The 17,543-nt window shown below is 45.7% G+C and overlaps 1 protein-coding gene across 1 annotated transcript; it reads right to left on the bottom strand.

The window, feature by feature from the left end:
* Positions 1–5,834: 5,834 nt before the first annotated feature.
* LOC126527182 (neuronal acetylcholine receptor subunit beta-4-like) lies at positions 5,835–16,176 on the bottom strand. The gene is made up of 8 exons (XM_050174934.3): positions 15,653–16,176; positions 14,829–14,977; positions 14,163–14,207; positions 12,827–12,936; positions 11,626–11,722; positions 10,512–10,672; positions 9,261–9,523; positions 5,835–7,099 (listed from the first exon to the last, which is right to left on the bottom strand). Exons 1-8 carry the CDS (start codon positions 15,717–15,719, stop codon positions 6,789–6,791), a joined length of 1,203 nt encoding a protein of 400 aa, XP_050030891.1. The 5' UTR covers positions 15,720–16,176; the 3' UTR covers positions 5,835–6,788.
* Between the last annotated feature and the right edge of the window lie 1,367 nt (positions 16,177–17,543).

Genomic DNA, 17,543 nt, shown 5'->3' with positions numbered 1-17,543 from the left:
CATGTCCCCATATTATGAGTATGTCTATGTATCGTAGGTATGTGTGGGGCTTGTCAGTGCAGCGCGATAGGAAATCTGTTTCTAGAATCCCCATAAATATGTTCGCGTAGGTTGGTGCAAAAGGCGTACCCATGCTTGTACCACGTATTTGTAGGTAGTAGCTTTCCTCAAGTTCGAAGTAGTTATGTGTTAGAACTAATTCAAGGAGAGACAAGTAGACTTCAGTAAAGTGTTGTGCATTGTGTTTAGACTGCGTTTGTTTTATCGAAGATAAACCGTCAGGGATAGGAATGTTGGTGTACAGCGCCGTGACGTCTAGTGTTGCGAGAATTGTGTTGTGAGGTAGTGTGCCTTTAGTATTACTGTCCTCTATAATTCTCAGCAGGTGGGACGTATCTTGTACAAATGACGGAAGTGCTTTTGTCAAGTCACCAAGGTAGTGGTTAAGGAATGTGGAGATGTTCTCTGTCGGGGTGTTGCTGTTTGATACTATCAAACGGCCTGGGATAATAGCAGTGTATAGTTCAGCGGATGGAATTTTATGAATTTTTGGAAGGAGGTGAAAACGCCCGGCAGTTTTCTTGCTTGGTTTAAGAAATTTGCATTCTGACGGTGTTATCAATTCATCAGCCAAAAGGGATTTCAGCCTGTTGGTAATTGTCACTGTGTAGGACAATGTCGGATCGTTATCTAGCTTGCGGTAATGTCCTGGGTTGTTTAGTTGTCTGTAAGCCTCGTGCTTGTATTTTTCTACTGGCCAAATAACTATACTTCCGCCCTTATCTGCTTCCTTAATAACAATGTCATTCCGGCAACTAAGATTTGAAATGATATGATTCTCCGATGCAGTTATGTTTTTAGGTCGCTTAGATGTCTTGGATTGGCTTATAAATTTTTTAGTGGCAGTTTTAAGGTATATGTCAAGTTCTATGGCTTGTTCGGGTTCGGGAGTCCAAGTGGATTGGGCTCTAAGTGGTGTCCTCCCGGTGTCTGATGTGTCAGCGAAAAAGTGTCTGATACGCATTCGTGGGGAGAATTCTGAGAGGTCCTTGGGAAGCTCGAATTCATTTATTGTGTTCGTGACACAAAAGTTTAGGCCCTTGGTGAGTACACCCATTTCTTTTTCCCTTACTGATTTAAAATGTCTACAACATTGGAGTGGTTCAATTTTGAGGAAGTTTCCGTCGCCTCTAGTGTTTCTAAACTCAAGGTCCCTCTTGTTGGCGTGAGGTGGCTGTTACAGAAATGTTACAGTAAGGCAAGTTGCAAAAGTGCAAAAAAATCCCTAACGTGGTGAGGACTTAGAGCGTGAACATCCTTTGATATCAATATAGGAAAAGGGTGTTCAATATTAATGAAAGTATTAGAAAATTATTCGATATTTCGTTCGATTCGCTTTGTTACGAGCCGTACACGGTTTCGTGTCCTTTGATGTATCAGTTACTAAGACTGGCATACACTGTAAGAACCAGCCGTCATTTCAACGGTAGTTTTTGACAAGCGATCGGCATCATACCGACAGGACATTTCTATCACCGCGAACAAGGAGAGAAGGAGGCGCCGAAAAATAATAGTGATAGGCTTATGATAATGCGATTTCATGCGCTGCCGTGGGCTGTACAAAAGTTTAGGCCCTTGCTGAGTACGTCTATTTCTTTTTTACTTGATGTTTTTGAAATATCTATAACATTGGAGTGGTTTAGTTTTGTGGAAGTTTCCGTCACATCTGGTATCTCTAAACTCGAGGCCCCCCTTGTGGGCATGTGGTGGTTGTTTGGCTGGAAGGTTGTTTTTTGAATAAAGTTTGCTTTCTTCCTTTGTTTTTGAACCAATTTTCTAGACTGTTTTTCGTCGTAATGTTCCAAATCTCTCTTCTCATCTGGTGTCAGGGTTATGTTCCGAAGTCTGTGGCTAAAACTTTCGATTTGTTCTTCGCAGTGTTCATTGAGGATATTCAAAAGTGAAAGTGAGGCATTGTGCAATGTTGTTTGCCAGTTTGCACGATGGTGGGGTGGGAGTGTTCCTAAAGCTGTTACAGCCTTCAGTGTTAGACCTTTAGGGATTATATTTTTCTCTGTGCAAATTGTGTAGGTTTTCAGATGGGAGGTGTAGCTCGCATGTTTTTTGGTAAGTTTTCTAGCCTGTAGGTATTCGGTGCTTCGTGGCAGTGAAGGGTTACTGATTTGCGATGTCTGTCATTTATTTGTCTTTTTGCAGGTAGATTTGCGTGGGGTGTTTTTCTGTTCGGCCGATTTATTACCGCATGCCTGGCTTAATTCGAGCTCGGTTTCTGTTTGACTTTGTGCGTGTGCAGGTAGGCGTGTGGGGGTCTGTGTGTAGACTTCGGCGGTGGGTTTTCTGTTGTCTGTTGCAGTTGTGTCTGCTTGCACTGTGGTTGATGTCATTTTTGGTGTAGTGTGTGCTTTGTGGTTCTTTTCACATTCCGCTGTCTGCGTCCCAACTGTTCTTGAGGTGACTGTTGCACTTGTGCAGTGGCTTGCTTCACATTCCACTGTCTGTATTTCGTGTGTTCTTGAGGTGACTGTCGCAGTTGTGTTGTTCGCGGTGGCGCGCTGCGCAGAGTCGGTGGGGTGGTATTTGAGGTTGACTTAAAGAGTGTTTTTTTCTGTACTTGTCCTTAATAAAGGATTTGATGTGTTGGGAAACTAGCTTTATTCCAATGCGGTTTAAGTGGAAGCCGTCCCAAGCTAGGTGTTGGTGTGGTGCTTCGTGTATTTCTGCGTGGTGCATCGTGTCAACATTCTTGTGGAAGTGTTCTAAGTTGAAAATTAATGAGTTGAGCTTGTTGATCTCCTCATTGGGCTTTCATGGGTGCATTAGTTTGGTGGATTAGTGGGCGGTGTTTGTTTTGTAGGCGGGGAGCGCCAGTCGTTATGGTTATATGTGCGTTCGGGCGAGCGGCTTGAATAGTTCTTATTACGTCGCTCATGGACTCTATCGTTTCCGCGGCGCTTTGTGTACTGAGGTTGTTTCTGCCTACATTGATGATATGTGGATTGACTGTATAGTAAACCGTCTGAATAAATACTATGCAACTAACGGCGATGCGCCCAACTCATCCTGTGCAACGTGTAATATCATCCAATGTTTATCCACAACAAAGGTAGGATGAGGAGGGTGTCGTTGGCTGCAGGCAGATCTAGCCATGCCCGACATGCTGGTAGCCGGACTACTTCTCCCGAGCGCCTCCAGGCGGGAAGGTTCGTCACCTTTAGGAAGCGCAGCACGATAGCGATGAACAAGACGACGCGCATAGAAAGGCGGAACTGCGCACAAGCCCGCAACTTTTGAGCCATCCCACGCCTGGTACTGTGCCGAGCCCAACCACCTCTAGCTGCAGCCCTCTGAAATAAGTCTGCCAAGCGTTGCCAATCATAGGCTAAGTCTGCATCGCTTAGAGAAGTCGCAGTTTCGCCCGAAAGGCGAAGCATCGATTGCGATAGCAAATTAGTGGACAGCTCTACAAAGTAAGGATAGTAGTTTTATCGGCCTCATAAACTTGTAAACATAGGCACACCAACTAAATTAGCAAGCTTGGTGTCACTCGCGCACAAGCAAGCATGAACACATCTCACTCGATGACCGCGGGAACTCGTTGTCAAAACGCTGCAGTGAGGAAGCGCGGCAGCAGCAGCGAGCGAATTGACCTACGCGCTGCCGCTCGCATCGACGTGAACTACGTATAAGCCGCGAAAACACAGCGCAGCGGGGTCTCTGCACCCGTCACAGATGTCTTTCGAGATACAGCGGCCCGCGCGGGCGGGCGCGGCCGCCCGGGTCGCCCGCAGTAGAACTCGCCCCCTCCTTGCTAACCTCCCCCCGAGCCTTACGCGCGACGGAAGAAGACACGGTTCCTCACCCCTTTCCTCCATCGCGTACGCTAGAGTGAGCCGCGATCGCCGGCTCACGCTCGCATGCCTTCACTCGCACATACAGCATAAGGCGCTCGGCGACGATTTTATCGCCCTTGGCCTTTATAAGGAACTTCACGACGACGATGACGGCAGAAATGCGCCTGGAGGGCCCATATAAGTGTTATCGCAATAAAGCAAAAACTGCATGTTAGCGATTACATCGCTGTCAAAGCTTTGGACCTCCAGCCGACTAGGATAGTGGTAACTCACTACAATAGAGAATTTTAGAATTGCAGACCCAAGACTCTGGGTGCCCAAGCCGCGTTGCGTAGGCTGCTCTTGGGTTTAGAGGAGCAGCAGTGTTTCAGAATTGGGTCAAACGCAGACAGCGTTGGGTCGAGCGCTCAGGACGCCGCAATGAGGACAATAAAAAGGCGCTTAATTAAAGGAGAAAAAAGAAAAGATTTTCTTGCAAGTGAAAGTAAACAGAATGCATTTTTGAGCAAGAAGGGCATACGATAAGATGTAATAAACGCAATTACTGTGTTAGTACTACGAGCTGAGTATGCTGTTTTGAGACCCAAGACGGCCTGGGGACCCACACTAGACAAAGTGTATACATGGATTATACGGACGTGCATCTGTGCAGGAAATACACGGATGTGAGCCAGGCAAGAGCTGAAATTTCAAAAGAAGGCCCAAGGCCCAATAACTTGCTACTACAACCTATTCTTCATGCAAGATAATTTAAAATAAGGCGGTCTCTGAAAAGTTATCTCAGTGAGAAGCGCCGAGAGCTTTGAAATGTACACAGCACAAACGTGAATAGCGATGCAAGGCACGTTAAGACGAAAACCTGCGTCCAGCTGCGGTTGCACTAAAGAACAGCTCGCCTGCACGTGAAGCTACCAATTTCAGACGACCATTTGTTTATTTGTGTGTTTCTCTGTGAAATTATGACAAGAAGATGGGTAATTAAACGTTTTGTAAAGTCGGTAATTTGTGATAGTCGGCGGTTGTTATTTAAGCAGCGCCGTCCGCTGCGATATGCTTAGTGGCCCAATTGACAACAAGGGGGCAGCGGCAATGTGCGCAGCTAGCGCCTGGGTGACGTCGTGAAGACACGTCCTCGGCCGGCTGGCCGACGCTGGACACACCGTTCAGAAGCACCTGCCACTGTTGTGTGTGTGTGTGTGTGTGTGTGTGTGTGTGTGTGTGTGTTTTTCCAGCTTAGTGCATGCGATAGGAATTCTACGAAGCGGGCTCTGTTGTCGACGCGGCGGTCTGCATGTTTTCCACAATAGCTGTAGTTTTCTTGCTTTTCTTTACCTGGACAGCGCCAGCGATCCGGCCGGCTCATGTATATCCGCGTGCCGAGAAAAACAACCTTACGAAGAGAGTAGACAGAATAAAAGGCGTGATCCATTCTAGAAGCATGACATGACTCAGGGCGCGAATACATTCAAGGTCAAAGCGCGGTAGCGTTCTTTCTGCCTCGACATTGCACGAGCTTTTACTTGTATTTGTAATTTCTTTGTATTTGTATTTATTCATTTGTATTTTATTTGTACTTAGCCGAGAGCCCGATAACTTGCAACTTTCGCGTTTAAAAAAATGATACCTTTTTGTAACTTCTCACACGCACAGCATGCATGCAGAGCTATCTAATGAAGTACCACATATATTTTTAGACCGACCACCAAGCCTACTTTGTTTACTTTGAAAATGAAGCTTTTTGCAAGAAAACTGAACTTTAGGGTATTTTTCAGGCGATCGGCTAACCCTTCAAAGTTTCAAATGGTTTAGTCTAGGCTGCGTCAACCGGGCTACAATTCTACATTTAGCTCGTACCTTATGAATTTTTCTGCATTGTGCAAAAGAAAATTCAAACATTGCAATTTTACTCGCTTTTGCCTGTGCCAAAAGAACTCGAAGTAAACAAATATTCGAACAGTTGGCTATTTTTCAGCCACACCATTTTATTGTCTTCCCATAAACACCTTTTCGGCCAATCGATCATACAAGGTGCCTTTGAAAAAACAATGTTCAGTGATGCCGGCCAGCACAGCTGGGCAGGAAAAATCAATTGTCACCAACCCACTAGAAAGAAACTTGCAAGAAAAACAAACGGAAAGACCGTATTTCAAATGTCAGAGGAATATGTGAAACTTTTTTCAGCTATATCTATGATGTTCGAAAAAACGCTGGTTGAATTGACGTGCAATGACGCAACATCTTGCTTATTAAAAGAGAAACCGAAGGTCAATCGTGACATCCTTCTTCTATTTCGCGCCAGAACTCCAGTTTATGTCCGTTATTTTGACGTCACGGATATCGAAGTATAAATTTTTTCGTGTTTGTGGCGTTGTGGAGGAGTAACAGTTCTATAAGCCTGCAAATACAGTCTTTGGTTGCAATATAGTCTCTTTGCCGATAAACCATTTATTGGGATTGAGCAGCTAGATTCTAATGGACGCCGTCAAAATGCAAGACGTCAAGGTTAGTCACTGCGGCAAATTCAACGCGGCGTAGCCACCCGGCCGTCTTTCGCATTTTCTGGCTTACCAAGATTGTTCTCACGGCAACAGTGACCGTTTTGGTATTGTTGTAAGGCTGTTTACTAGTACACTCCAAATAACGTTTCTGTGTAATGTCCCCTTAGAATGTAATGATAAGCTTTCTCGCTCAGCATTTCGTCTCATGAAAGACCTATGCAGGGCATGTGCACGTAAACTGCGGTGTTCTAAAAGCAATTTGGCCGTTGTTTTGCACAATGCCTATAAGGGTACGTACTGGAACGTAAATTAGGCGGCTGTTACGGCCGGATGCAAGCGAGTCGGCGAACAACCGAACGCACTATAGTCGGTATCCGCTTGTTAGCGTTACAAGTTATAGCGACAGTACAGGGAAGCGTCACAGGCAGAGGACGACGTAAGCAGCCGTACAGACGAGGCCGAGGGCACGGTCCAGAGCGCGAGCCGCGGTGTACCACTCGCGGGCCACGGCGTTGTTGTAACACTTGTTCTGCACACTGACATCGTCTTCACCAATGCCAGATCGGCCTGCAGGACAGGGACAGGGCAGCCGGTGCACCACGAACTCGGAGAACTTGACGAGGAACACTGGCAGAGCGCAGGACGGTGGACTCCGGGCCATGTTTGTGCTGAGCACGGTGCTGACCGCGATGAGGGCGTTCATCAACACTCCACCTCCAAGAACTTTGACTGCGAAGAAAGAGTCCACTGGTTGTCTGCCCTACGCATTATATGATCTGCACAACTCAATTTTTTTGCTCTTAATCTCGGCTAAACCACCGCCTGCCCCTGTTTGGTAACTAGTCTACACCGCTTTCTGCCGGTGTCTTGACGTTCAGCCTATCTGAAATGAGAGTGCGTACAGGAGCATTATAATCGCCACCCAGGCTGACGGTCACCCCGTGTTATCGATTGCGCGCCTTTTCCGGTCCGCAAGTTCAGTAAAGGTCGCATGTTTAGTGTCTTGCCTTGAACACAAATGATAAAGTTAGGCGCTAGATTCACTTCTGTCAATCTCACTGTTAGACGTGATAAAATATAACGAGGACATCTAAACCTCAAGCACACAAGTTTTGTTATCATTCGCGAAATGTGAAAATGACATTCAGCAAGGTCACTGGATGGCAAATTGATGGACATACCGTACAATGCTTTCTCATGGCTTACTACTTGGTGCTGCAGTCTGCATCATGGTTCGGCGTAAGACACGCGCTCGTTGCACTGCATCGCTATAGGTTAGTAGGCACAGTAGTCACGGATGTATAAACCAGAATGTCCTACTATCGCACACCCGTTTAAAGCAAGCGCGCATGGATGGATGGATGGATGGATGGATGGATGGATGGATGGATGGACGGACGGACGGACGGACGGACTGACGGACGGACGGACGGACGGACGGACGGACGGACGGACGGACGGACGGACGGACGGACGGATGCTATGAGCGTCCTTTTTGGAACGGGGCGGTGGGCTGCACTACCAAGCCCTTGTCAAAATATTACCTAATGCCCTACCTATGTTCAAAAAGAAACAAGGAAAAAATAACCACAGTGGATTCCTATAAACATATTTTCTGAACCTCTATTGTGAACTTTGTTTTTGTACGCCTCCGTTTGTCGTTTCGGTTACTTTTCTTCTACCAATATTCCAGTCACTTCGTACTAATCTTTCATGCGGACATGTCTGCTTTCCCTCTGCTTTCGCTGAACCCAAGTGCTTCAAGGAGGCCAAAGGTGCCTAAATCAACCGCTGGGCAGACATCTTCACATTCTAATAAAACATGTTCCATCGTTTCCCTAGCTTCACCGCAACAAACACATGCGTCTTTTTCCTTCTTATATCCCGCTTAATAAGTGCGTGTTCTAAGGCATCCTGATCACGATTCGAAAAGTAATGAGCTTCCCTTCAAATTATCATAAATTGTTTCTTTCCTGATTTCGATTCTTCCTCTTAAGTAGTTGCTCATAGCAGGTTTCTTTCCCATTGCCGCCACCCATGAGATTATTTCAGCCTCTCTGACTTTCCGCTTGACGTTCCTTGTTGCCATGTTGCTCACCATATACCGGTGGGATACTTGCTGGTAAGCTTCCTAGTTCTTTTCCTCCACTGTGAATCAATGTCTTTTTCTGTGCAGATACCTAAACACTCTCCCAGCCCACTTCCTTTCTTCCATATTCCTCAGTCTTTCTTCATAGTCAATTTTACTGTGAGCTTCCCTTACTTCAAGACTTGTCCAGCCCATATCACTCAGCACAGCTTCATTCGTAGTCTTGCCGTGAGCGCCCAATGCGAGGCGTCCCACTGACCTTTCTTTGGTTGCCATCGAGTCCTGATTGCACCCCTGATTTCAAGCAGACAACCGCATTTCCAAATGTAAGTCCTGGAACCATTACGCCTTTCCACATACCTCAGCCCACCTCGTATCTATTGTGTCCCCATAGCACCCTGTGTTTCATTTGATTTCAATCCCGATCTCCGTCGCCACCTGTCGGCGCACCCCACGCTGGGCCGCTGGTTCTATGGCGGAACAGCTGAAGACAAAGCTATGGTGAGCGAACGCTGGCCGCGAGCATGCGATAAAAACGGGCTGAGCTTTATCACGGTTGTTCTTTTCATTCTTTCCGATACAGAAATAGGAAAAGAAGACAGGACATTCACTTTTGCCCAAGAAACCATAACACTTCGGCAATCGGTGATACCACCCGTAGCGCGTACATCCCAATAAAAATCAGCTGGAAGAATCAATTGCGTCTGTCCACGCTTCTTTCTCGTGAATTCTCTTGTGCTAAAGAAAATTGCCATCTACATGCCAATGCATCTATCCATGTATGATTCCTTCGCTGCTCACCTATCCTGGGCACGTGGCTAGAGCCCGAGACGATGTCATCCGTCCGGTAAAGCAGAAGCAGGGAGGTCAGCAGGGCGGCTCCAATGAGCGTCAGCTTGCGCTCGGACTCGGGCGGAAGCCAGAAGACGAGCAACGAGAGCAGCACCACGGCGACGGTGGGCAGCAGGACGGTGAACAGGTGCAGCAAAGTGCGCCTCTCGAGAAGGACGTGGAACGAGATCTCCGGGTACTCGTACTCGCCCATGTTGAAGCTCAGCAACGACCTGCCCACGGTGGATCAGCGTGGTATACATACGTATACATACGTGGAAGGCACCTCAAGGCACCTTCAAGATCCGTGATTTGTTCATCTATCGTACAGATTAGCTGAGTTATCACCCGCCGCTTAGCAGCTTTGGCGTTGCGCTGCTGAACCGGAGGGTGCGGGAGCAAGTCCCGGCGCCGCATTTCGATGGGGTAGAAATGCAAGAATGCCCGTGTAGTGTGCATTGGGTGCAGGGTAATGAACGCCAGCTGGTTGAAATTGATCCGGAGGGTGCCACTACGGTGTGCCTTATAATAATATCGTAGTTTGGGCACGTAAGATTGTAGAATTGAATTTTAACTAATTAGATGAGGCATTTCCCCATGTTTTCTTATATTTTAAATAGGTTAAATGTATGCAAAGCATTATAGATTAGAACGTCTGCGCAATCAAGATATGGCCATTTTGCAAACAACTTCTAATGAGTTCATAAACCTATTATAAGCGGTTATAGCCGTTTACAACGTTTCCGATCAGTTTCGTTTTCAACAGGAAGATCAACACCAGAACAATTCCTTCTCTAACGCATTTTTACTATCTCTATAGAAATTAAATATACAAAATAACATAAAATGTAGATTGAAGCAGCTTATTGCTGTTCTGTAAAGTATTTTTGGCCGGCTTTTGAGCATTTTACAACCATGTTATAAACAGCTACAACCAGTTGTTCACTAGTTTCAGGTTCAACAATACGATAACCATTGGGCGAATTCTCTCCTTAATGTGTAAGAATATTAGAGCAGAAACAGGGATAAAGGACACCAGGTGTCAAAGTCCATCCGGGACATTCCTCTAAGGGGTCTCTAGTAGCCTCAGGGTCGCTTTGGGACGTTAAACCTCACGAATCAATCATTTCGATGGTGTGCTTACCACCATATTTCCCACAATGGTGAATGACAGAAAAGCCAGCGCAGAATAGTTAAATGGGCCGTTGCAGCCGCACTTACCTCTTGCCCACTATGGAGATAACTCTGAATTCTGAATGCTCCTGTTCGGGAAGCGTCGGCTGACCCGTCAGCGTAAGGTTTACTTCCTTCTCCTGTGAAATGGCGTTGGTGAAGGCGATGCCGCAATTGTGCCGGTCGAACGGGAAGTCGCTCATGTCCGTCTGGGCAAAGCGTGGACAGAAAAAGAAAGAGAAGCGAGATAAAAAAGCTGGCAGATTGGTTAGAAATTAAAATGACGCCAAGGATTTGCGTACAGCTCAACGGTGGGGACACCGTCGAGCTGTACGCAGGTCCTTGGCGTCTTAGTATTGTCAAACGCTACGCTGACTTTGCTACTGAATCAGATAGCCTCTGGACTGAAGTTCCTGATCACTCACTAAACGTTTTCCCCTTTTTTAAGTAGACACTAATCATTTTAATCATTTTAAATCATTTGAGAGTGATAAAGCATTGCTTCAGACCTTTATTTATTTTAATTAATTTGAAACAAGAGGTTGATGACTAGAAGAGTAAATGAATTCCAAACCTTTAATTTTTTTTTCTCTCCAAGACCTCAGGCGCAGGTGTGTCAGTGTGACGTCAAAGATTTCAATTAATATTCTCGCATTTGGGTCATGATGCGGCAGCAAATCTTGCCGGAAATTGCCAAGTTTGGCCTTTGGCTCTCGTAGAATACAAAATATTGCATCTTTACGTATAATGATATTTACTAGGTGCGACGAGACGCCGTCGAATTCGATGACGTCACTGCTAGCTGGTGCGGGAATATCGCGACGGTGTCGCCTAAGGTCTTTCGTTGTCGATTCTTTTTCAGGATTAGGGTTTCTTTTTTCTGAGAGTAGGGAATGTCTTCCTACATATTTCAGTAAGGTAATTTACTGACACTGCCCACGTTAGTTTTTTGTCTAATGTTTCTTTAAGCACCTCAGCTATTGGAACAACCCCAGCACGGACATTTGCGGCACGACACATGTAGACTGGCAGTTGCCGTGAGACAACTACTTTACATGACGTTGCGCTTGCGTTCGGGGGATGCGCGTCATTGGGTTACGCCTTTTAGCACGTGTTTTGATTACAGCTGTTGGCATTAAAGTCCACGGTTGGAGGCGCTCACCTCGCATACCCCGCTGATGGAGTAGAGGGGGCACCATGTAACTTCTCCCGAACTGGTGAGCGATACCATGGCATCCCTGGTTCCACGCAAGTCCAACCTGAAATAGGCGTATTCCGCTGACCTAACTAAGAGCAGGAGAACCTGTAGTTAAAGCCGAAGAAACCAAATTGGCATGCTTGAAATCTCTCGGTGGCTCTGCAAGTCGTTAAATCTCCGGGAAGCTCGAGTGCAAATCTGAGTACGAAGTGCACATGTCAGGCAGCATTCAAAAGCTTTACTACATCCGCGAAAAGCTTTCTGTTGCAACGAAAAAAATAATAAAGCCTACGGAGAGAAAGCGCGCCAAGTAAGAGCGCTCCTGAAAGTAGTTCAAGGTTCTCGCTAGCGCTAGTTTATACTGTGTCAGAGAAGAGATGCAAATCCACTAAAACGCATCCGTTTAGTTTGTGCGAAGATTGAAGTATAGGGTGGTACAACTGGCTACGTAATTGTGAAGTTTCTTTCCGTTTTTCTTGTATCTGCAATGAAACTAATTTTGTTGCAGTCACATCATGCTGACCAAAAGCTATGATTTAAAGTACAACTTAATAGATGCATTACCATCATTAAAAGGCGGCTTGAATTCAATCAAGGGGGTTGCATTTGATTTCGTTTCTAGCATCTTCTTATTTGTGGAAAAAAAGTAAAAATGAATTATTTTGTTTAGTCTTCCATTCGGCCGCTAACCCATTTGTTCGTTCTTTGTCGTCATTTACTCTAACGGTAACTTTTTTCCCCCTGACTATCATTTCTCTCAGGCTACTTAACCTAATGGGATTAAACTCGCCTGAAGCAATGATTTTTGCGCAGCTTTATGTAACCACGTGCAAGCTATATTATTTCCGCATTTGTGTTACACGGTCTCATTGTATTATACAGAAGGCTTTATGAATTGCTATACTGGTGAATTGCACTTTTTTATCGTAATATTTTATAACATTCGCGTACTCTTCCGTACAAACGTTCACTTCTCCTTACTGTAATGTTAACTAGGCTCATGTAGGTAAACTAACTAAAAATAAAATATATAAGCGGAAAGGGCATGTTTCCATATTGAAATCGGTGACCAAGGGTTGAGATCTGTCTTTGAAAGCTTGTTGTGAATGCTTGGTGCAGTAAAGTGACATGCCTTCAGCATTTCAGTTTTGTGTAAAGCACTCACGGTGACATGTGGATTAGTGACGGCGTCCATATCTCGGTGGAGTTGACGAAAACGCTGTCCACACCATTGTACTTGTCGGGGTCCCAGCCGATGCGCTTGTCTTTCCATGACTTGGCAAATAAAATAGAGAGGGAGAAAGAGAGAGAGAAGGAAACGCGAGCGGAGTCGTGAGCATTATTTCTTCGTCCTGGTGATGTGGCAGCGGAACACACGCAAAGACAGAAGACGTAAACAAGCTACCAAATGTGGACGCCATGAAAAGTAGGAAAGGTTCACAGAAATATATAAACTGCTCGAATTCTGGGGACAGATGTGAAACGTTCATTATTTTTGTTCAGGTTGGAGAGTGATTCCGACTGTTAACGGATTTCCTGCCGCTGTCCTGCCGCACTTAGCCGAACCGACATTCATCTAAGTGCGGCAGGACAGCTTTAAAAAAGGCAAGGCCCCAAAATGCTGCGAAAGTAGTCAGTAAATTCCAGGGCCAATAGAACAGCGTCATCAACAATGCCGATGCCGCAATGAAATGCAACACAACTCGCAGAATAATTTAGATTGGCGATGAAGAGGCAGCAGCATAAGTTTAATTTCTTTAAGTTGAAATGTTCTCGCTTTAATGACAGATTTCAAAGTGTGTTGGCTGTCAGTAACTTTTTGGGTGGAGCACTTCTTTATTGGGAACTTATTCGATTATGTCATGTGTTACGTCGTCTTTCTTTTTTCTGGCATATTGCAATCTTCATTTCTTCTGTTATCTCCTTTCTTTCTTCCTTTTATGTTTTGTTTGTTTGTTTGTTTGTTTGTTTGTTTGTTTGTTTGTTTGTTTGTTTGTTTGTTTCACTATCAGTGCAAGCATGTTATTGCATATGCCGGCGTAGACTTGTAGACTTGTTTTTTCAGACGTTCATCCTTTAACAAACCAGAAGACACTGCCATGCTGATTAGAACACAACCCACAGCCTCTGCATGACGCTCGCGGTGCTTTGAAGATAGAGCTATGCCAAAGTCTGTATGCCTAGGTTCGTGTAATGAACTTTGATATGTATACGTATTTCTATTTACCCTGACCAAATATAATGCTAGATGGCACAAACTCAGGGCCACACCAAGAGCGAAAGAAGTTGTCACAAACATCCCTGGAAACTGCGCACCTAAGGATGGGACGAGTATAAGGAGATTGGCAAAGACGAGCTTACGTTCGAGTCGACCTTCTTACGATGGTCCCTTCCAAGTGCGCAGTTATCAATAACGAACCGTACTAATTTGCCAAGCTAAGTATACCGATCACAAACAAATGCGTGACACCCTGGTGGCGCGTCAGGGGAGTTTCCCTTACCAGGCAAATGAATGCGCTCAGGAATAGATGACGGCGTCTTGGTGTCTGAAAGAGACAGTTAGAAGGTGTAGATCAGAAATATGACTTCCTATATGGAATATTTTAAAAGCATTATGAGCCCGCCATCGCGACTGGGTGTGGAAAGAATACGATAAAATTCAAACATAAACTTAACGTAATGAAGTGTACCAAAGGTATCATTGTTCGTTCGTCTTGTAACATCAACAGTTCAGTTCTATGGGTGCCTAACGCCCTGAAGAAATGTTTCTGAGCATGCGTTGAGCAACAGTGTCGGATACAAAAATTATCGTCATCATCGTTCACATGTTCCATCACAGTCAACATCGTAAGCGCCATTTGGTATGCAGGCTCGAAGGCCTCTCCCAGTGATCTCCCGATATCTTTTGTCTATATACTTCCACATACCTGTCCCATACATGCAAATTTCTAATCTCATCACTATATGTACACCGCCGCCGCTGTCAACAATGTCGCCGAATGTTCCTAGGTAAAAATCCTTTTCAGATTATGCTCGTTCTGGCCTATGACCGTTGCGGTGGGAGGGCACTTTGTTCTTGGCCCTCCTCCTGAATGTTATCCGTGGTCATGCGGTTCTAATGAACTTCACTTCGCATTCAATGTTGACTTTCACAGAAGACGTCCTACCAGAGCGGGGACGCTGAGGGCCTTCAGTTCGAAGGAAACAACGGTCGTTTCGTTCGCGCTCGTCTGAGGCCTCGCAGTCCTCCGGTACTTGGCGGTGTTCAGGATGCTAGCTTTGATGCGTTTCGTCTGCTCCGCCCGATCGTCGAGTGCTGAAAGAAGCAGTATAGAAAAACTAGTTGGAGAAAATTATTACCACAAAGCGGTCGCCGAAGAACAAAAGAACCGCGGCCAACACGATGCCGCTTTGTTAGTAGTGCGAGCATTACTCGAATACATGCGGTAGTTTGCGCCCCACGTGCAGTTATGGAGTTACATGTAACAGTTTACATATAACACAAACACGCCGACAGCGAGAGCGTCGCTTTTCCACCGTAGATTAAGACTGCCGTAGACAGTTGTACTTTGCAAAAGTACAGAACGCAGCCTAAAGGAAGGCGATACTTGTAAAAAATTTAAAAAAATGTATTGCAGGCGATAAGAATGAGTAGTTAATTACACAACAGAACAAATATATCTCATTCGCAAGGTCAGTTCGTGCTTAGGATCCGGCGGACTTTCCCTTTCGCATCGTCGCGTCGTTTTGACTAGTTAATGAGTGCAGTCGTGAAGGGGTTTCAATTTACTGCCACAGACAAAACTGTGTGACCCGTTTCTTGTCGTTCAACGGGTGACTGCTGTATTCTAACGCTCTGCCGGCATGGGTAGTTCGAGCCTAGCACATACTTTCTTTCGTTTCATTTGCTGTGGTTAGTGGACAGAAAAAAAGCCCCGATCGTGTGGACGTGTGTCAAGGTTGAGTAATCGCAAAGAGAAAGCGGACTTACCCTGGGCGAGACACAAGGCGAACAAACACAAAATGAGGGAGCATTCTCGCAGCCGCAGCGTCCGCATTTCGCGCGTCGTCCGACACCGAGCCGACGATGTCCCCACTTGGTGGGGGAGTGCCCGCTGTTCCACTCTCCAGTCTCGCGTTTCTCTTTCGATGCACCAAGGGGGGCGTAGCTGCCTCTCTTCTCGTGTTTAGCATGCACTCTGTCCTTGTAGATTAGGACAATGTATCCTCGCTTCCTGGTCCACTAGCATAGTAGCACGCTCGCTCGTCCCCTGGCCTGCCCATTCTCTCACTAACTCACTGACTCATCACCTTTTTTTTTTTTGGCCTTGATTGCCAAGCGGCACAATGTGGGGATATAAATTATATGTGAATGTAGATAACCGCTTCATCAAAAATACTGCGAAGGCCAATTGGGAAAGGAATTGTCGATGGGCCATCGCACATGTCAGGCTTTGCACTTCTTAATCTCACACCTTTGGGCGCATTTCCACGGATTCTCTTTCTCCCTGTGCGTGTCTAAAGCACGCAGATGCGGGCATTCGCTGCAGAGGCAGGAGCTTCGGACATTAGGTATGTTCTTCCCATACGGTAGACACCAGGTACAGGTGATGGGTGTTGTAAGGGCCACGCCGTCCCAAAGTCTCCAGAGAGACGTTCTCCATCACAGCAAAAGTGCCGCGAAGGGAGCCGATTCACTCACTCACTCACTCACTCACTCACTCACTCACTCACTCACTCACTCACTCACTCACTCACTCACTCACTCACTCACTCACTCACTCACTCACTCACTCACTCACTCACTCACTCACTCACTCACTCACTCACTCACTCACTCACTCACTCACTCACTCACTCTTTTGTTCAGATATCTTCACTAGACCCACAAATTGGTTCTTTCATTCTGTCACACTTTAATTCCGTCACTTTATTGACTACCTCAAGTGGTTATTCTCTGACTACAACTCACTGGGTGATTGGCTATCACACTCGCTCACTCAAATACTGAGAACGATGACCCTAAAGGAAGGCTACTGAGGAATGATATAATAACGTGTAATAACAAGTTACCCTTCCGAAACGGCAAGGCGACTATTCTTATCATGGGAGGAGTATCGGTAAAGCAGAAAAAAAATGCAGGAAGAAACGATACGTGGCGACGCGGAGATCACGTTATCGTTGCAACGCACCATGGCATCATGAATTTTGAGAGCAGCAGATGGAGCCCAGGTAAGTTCACTGCTAAAAGTAAAGTAGATTGTATTCAAATGCAACCAAAGGCTGAATCTATAGATTGAGCCTTTGGATGAGCAAGCTTCGCAAACTATTGCTGCGCTAAAACTGCCCCCATGCTAGAAAAGTACGCGTGATTTCACGCTGACATACCGGAGTGAGGTGAAGGGCGAGAAATGCCAGAGAGGGAAGTCATGCCTCCATTTTCTTCGGCAATAATATTTTTTCCCGCAAACTGAAGAAAAATGGTTGTTTGAAAGCATACTTTGCTAGTTTCAATTGATTTGATGTTACACTTTAGTGTTCCTTTAAGAACTCTCATACATGCCCAGCGTGTGGAATCGGCCATCAAGAGGGCGCATTGATTTTCCCGTTGGGTCGTTAAAGCAACACCAAACAGCATCACTATAAGAGTTTAGCATTGTAAAGTATTCATTGAAACTTTTGTTGTTGCAAAATTTGGCTGGAAATCTTCATTACTAAACAAAAAAGAGGAATACCAAGCTACATTTTTTTTCGCTAGAATGTTGCAACTTGATTCCTATTACGTTTAGCTTTACCCAGCCGTTCCTTCGCCGACCCCCATTGTGGCCCACCTCCTTGGGACGATCCCAACTCACGCGCAGAAGGCCCCGTCCTTCTGTGAT

This window comes from Dermacentor andersoni, chromosome 9 (genome assembly GCF_023375885.2).
Source record: "Dermacentor andersoni chromosome 9, qqDerAnde1_hic_scaffold, whole genome shotgun sequence".
NCBI classification, from domain to species: Eukaryota; Metazoa; Arthropoda; class Arachnida; order Ixodida; family Ixodidae; genus Dermacentor; species Dermacentor andersoni.
The sequence above is the reverse complement of the archived record's forward strand: the minus strand, read 5'-3'. Positions and strand labels throughout refer to the sequence as shown.

Bases quoted from the DNA above. Each gene is read 5' to 3' on its own strand.
- LOC126527182 (XM_050174934.3), bottom strand. From the start codon at position 15,719: ATGCGGACGCTGCGGCTGCGAGAATGCTCCCTCATTTTGTGTTTGTTC. The intron at 14,978-15,652 runs GTAAGTCCGCTT...TGCTTCTTTCAG, and splicing joins CGCCTTGTGTCTCGCCCAGG to CACTCGACGATCGGGCGGAG. The intron at 11,723-12,826 runs GTGAGTGCTTTA...CGCCTATTTCAG, and splicing joins TCACTAATCCACATGTCACC to GTTGGACTTGCGTGGAACCA.